At 50.2% G+C, this 2293-nt stretch overlaps 1 protein-coding gene across 1 annotated transcript; it reads right to left on the bottom strand.

Moving 5' to 3' along the window:
- Window positions 1-472: 472 nt before the first annotated feature.
- On the bottom strand, window positions 473-1906 carry LOC139837857 (BTB/POZ and MATH domain-containing protein 1-like). The gene has a single exon (XM_071827156.1). The coding sequence runs from the start codon at window positions 1904-1906 to the stop codon at window positions 473-475; it is 1434 nt and encodes a 477-aa protein (XP_071683257.1).
- Between the last annotated feature and the right edge of the window lie 387 nt (window positions 1907-2293).

Below are 2293 nucleotides of genomic sequence, written 5' to 3' on the forward strand. Positions count from 1 at the left end.
ACTTGCACATAGTGTATACGTGTTTGACAAATAATATTCCAAATAAGAGAAGCACTATTATAGGTATATCATATGCCTATACAAACACTAGAACAGTTCTTTTAATAATACTGCTGTAATTTATATAAACAATAATAGATAAATTCAAAAAAATACCACTCCCATGGAATTGAAACTCTAGAGTTGAGGTAGATTTGATCCGATGGACGCACAGAGAAGAGGCGAGGGTAGCGTTATTGGGCTCTGCTCCTGAAGGCAGAAAAACAGAGGCAACAAGTCATAAGGAAGGAGAGAAAGAGAGCACAAGCACGGAGGAAATCAAATGACACGTACCGATTTTAGTACTATATAATCACATTATATTTCAGCTAGTCTATGCTTCTTTTCAACACTTCCTTGGCCACGTGTTGTAGCGAGATGAATTCGATGCAACACTCCTCGAGCTTCGAGCACTTGTAACGGCGCGCCAACTTCAACATGCTACCAAGTTTTCGCACATAGCCTTCATCCTATCTAGGCGGAACCGGCACGCCGCTGCCAACATGTCTCCTGCAATCACCTTGCCGTATCTATGATCAGTTACCATTAGTTCAGACATTGGAGGCAGCTCATCGGTGTAGATGAATCGGAGCACGGTCCTAAATACTGTCGCCCTCATGTCGTCGATACGTACAACACGATTATTGTTGTTGTCCGTGGATACCACCAGCTCGTATAGGAGCGGTGAACGTGCAGCGATTATGAGCCTGTGTGCGCTGATCTCACTCTGCTCGACTAGGAACCGCACTTCTGGCACTTCTTCCCTCACCAACAGCTGCTCGAGATGCCCAGTGATGTCAGAGCATGTCACGGGAACAACGGATCTAGTGTCGTCCATGGTGGGTTCTGGAGTAGGGTAGTCCTCCTTGACAAAAACAATACTACAGTATATGGTGAGGGAGCGATCATAATTCAGATAGTGCGACTTGCAAGATTCCACGGTGACGACATCTGAGAAACCCCAGGCCCTAACATCACTAGTATAGATGCTTTCCGCTCCTACTTCGATCTTTGGTGATCCGTCGCCACTCCAGATCGTGAAAACTTTGAGCGCCTTGACATGGCTAGTTCCAGGATCAGTCACCAGCTGAAGGAAGATGGAGATATATTGCCCTTTATCGTCATCGTCATGGTCTCCTGATCCTGATGGGTATACGGTTAAATTCCAGTCATAACTGCCGACCTGAAAAGTACCAGAACAGATTTCTTCGCCGACACCATGCCTCTTCTGCACGGCGCAGAAGTTTGGGATGCTGAACTCGTGGCAGACGCGCATCACTTGTGGCGACGCGCTTTTCTTCATCATCTCAGATAACTCCATATATTCTTCGAGTAGAAGGACCTCATGGAGATCCCCGGAGATAGTCGGCGAAGGCACCACCGAGACAGTACCCGCCGTGGTGGCGTCTTCCTCCTCGTCCTGGAGGACGTCGACAGTGCAGTGGATGATCAGGTGGTCATCCCTCACGTAGCGCGTCTCATGGCCATGGAACGCGTCCGGAACATGCAGCTCCGCCGTCCTGCCATAACTAGCATCCATAGAGAAGGCGTTGGCGTCGTCGCTCTGGCACTCGGCCGGCGGCCACTGGGCAAGAGGGTCGTCTATCCTGAGGCTGGCCATGACGACGATGACATCTTCCTCGGCGGCCACGGGGCCGAGAAGATCGAGGTTGATGGACGCGAGCTGACCGTGGCCGAAGGTACAAACCAGCGCCCAGTAGTATCCGCCGGCTTGGAAGGCGCCGGACTTGACGGAGGACTCGGCGGCGCCGCTGGCGATCGCCTTCTGCACCTTGTAGCCGACGATTTCAAACCGAAGCGTGCCTCGGAGCAGAGCCGACCTGTGAATCGACCTCGTGTACATCATGGCCGGTGGCGGGGCTCTTGCCTAGATTGATTCTTAGATCTGTGGGCAACGCGCGCATGTTTGCAAAGGAAAGAACATGTATTTCACAAAAAAAACCTTAATTAGGAGAACTTTTACTCCGCTCCGTATGTGATTCTAATTGTGGGTCCAGGACTCTACCTAGTAGATACTAAATCTACCGACCTCCTCCAACAATTCCAAATAGGGCAGTGCTAGGAATCCCCGGGGATTTGATTTCCCAGCCTCCTGCTTCCTGTGCTGACACGTGTCCTTTTCGCTGCCGGGTAGCAAAAAAAGTCTCGCTTTTGCTTCAGTGTAGCAAAAAACGATTCACCCATGAAATAAAAGGAGGCTGAGCTCGCCGGACAAACCACTGGAGACTCGCAG

This window comes from Lolium perenne, chromosome 3 (assembly GCF_019359855.2).
Source record: "Lolium perenne isolate Kyuss_39 chromosome 3, Kyuss_2.0, whole genome shotgun sequence".
NCBI classification, from domain to species: Eukaryota; Viridiplantae; Streptophyta; class Magnoliopsida; order Poales; family Poaceae; genus Lolium; species Lolium perenne.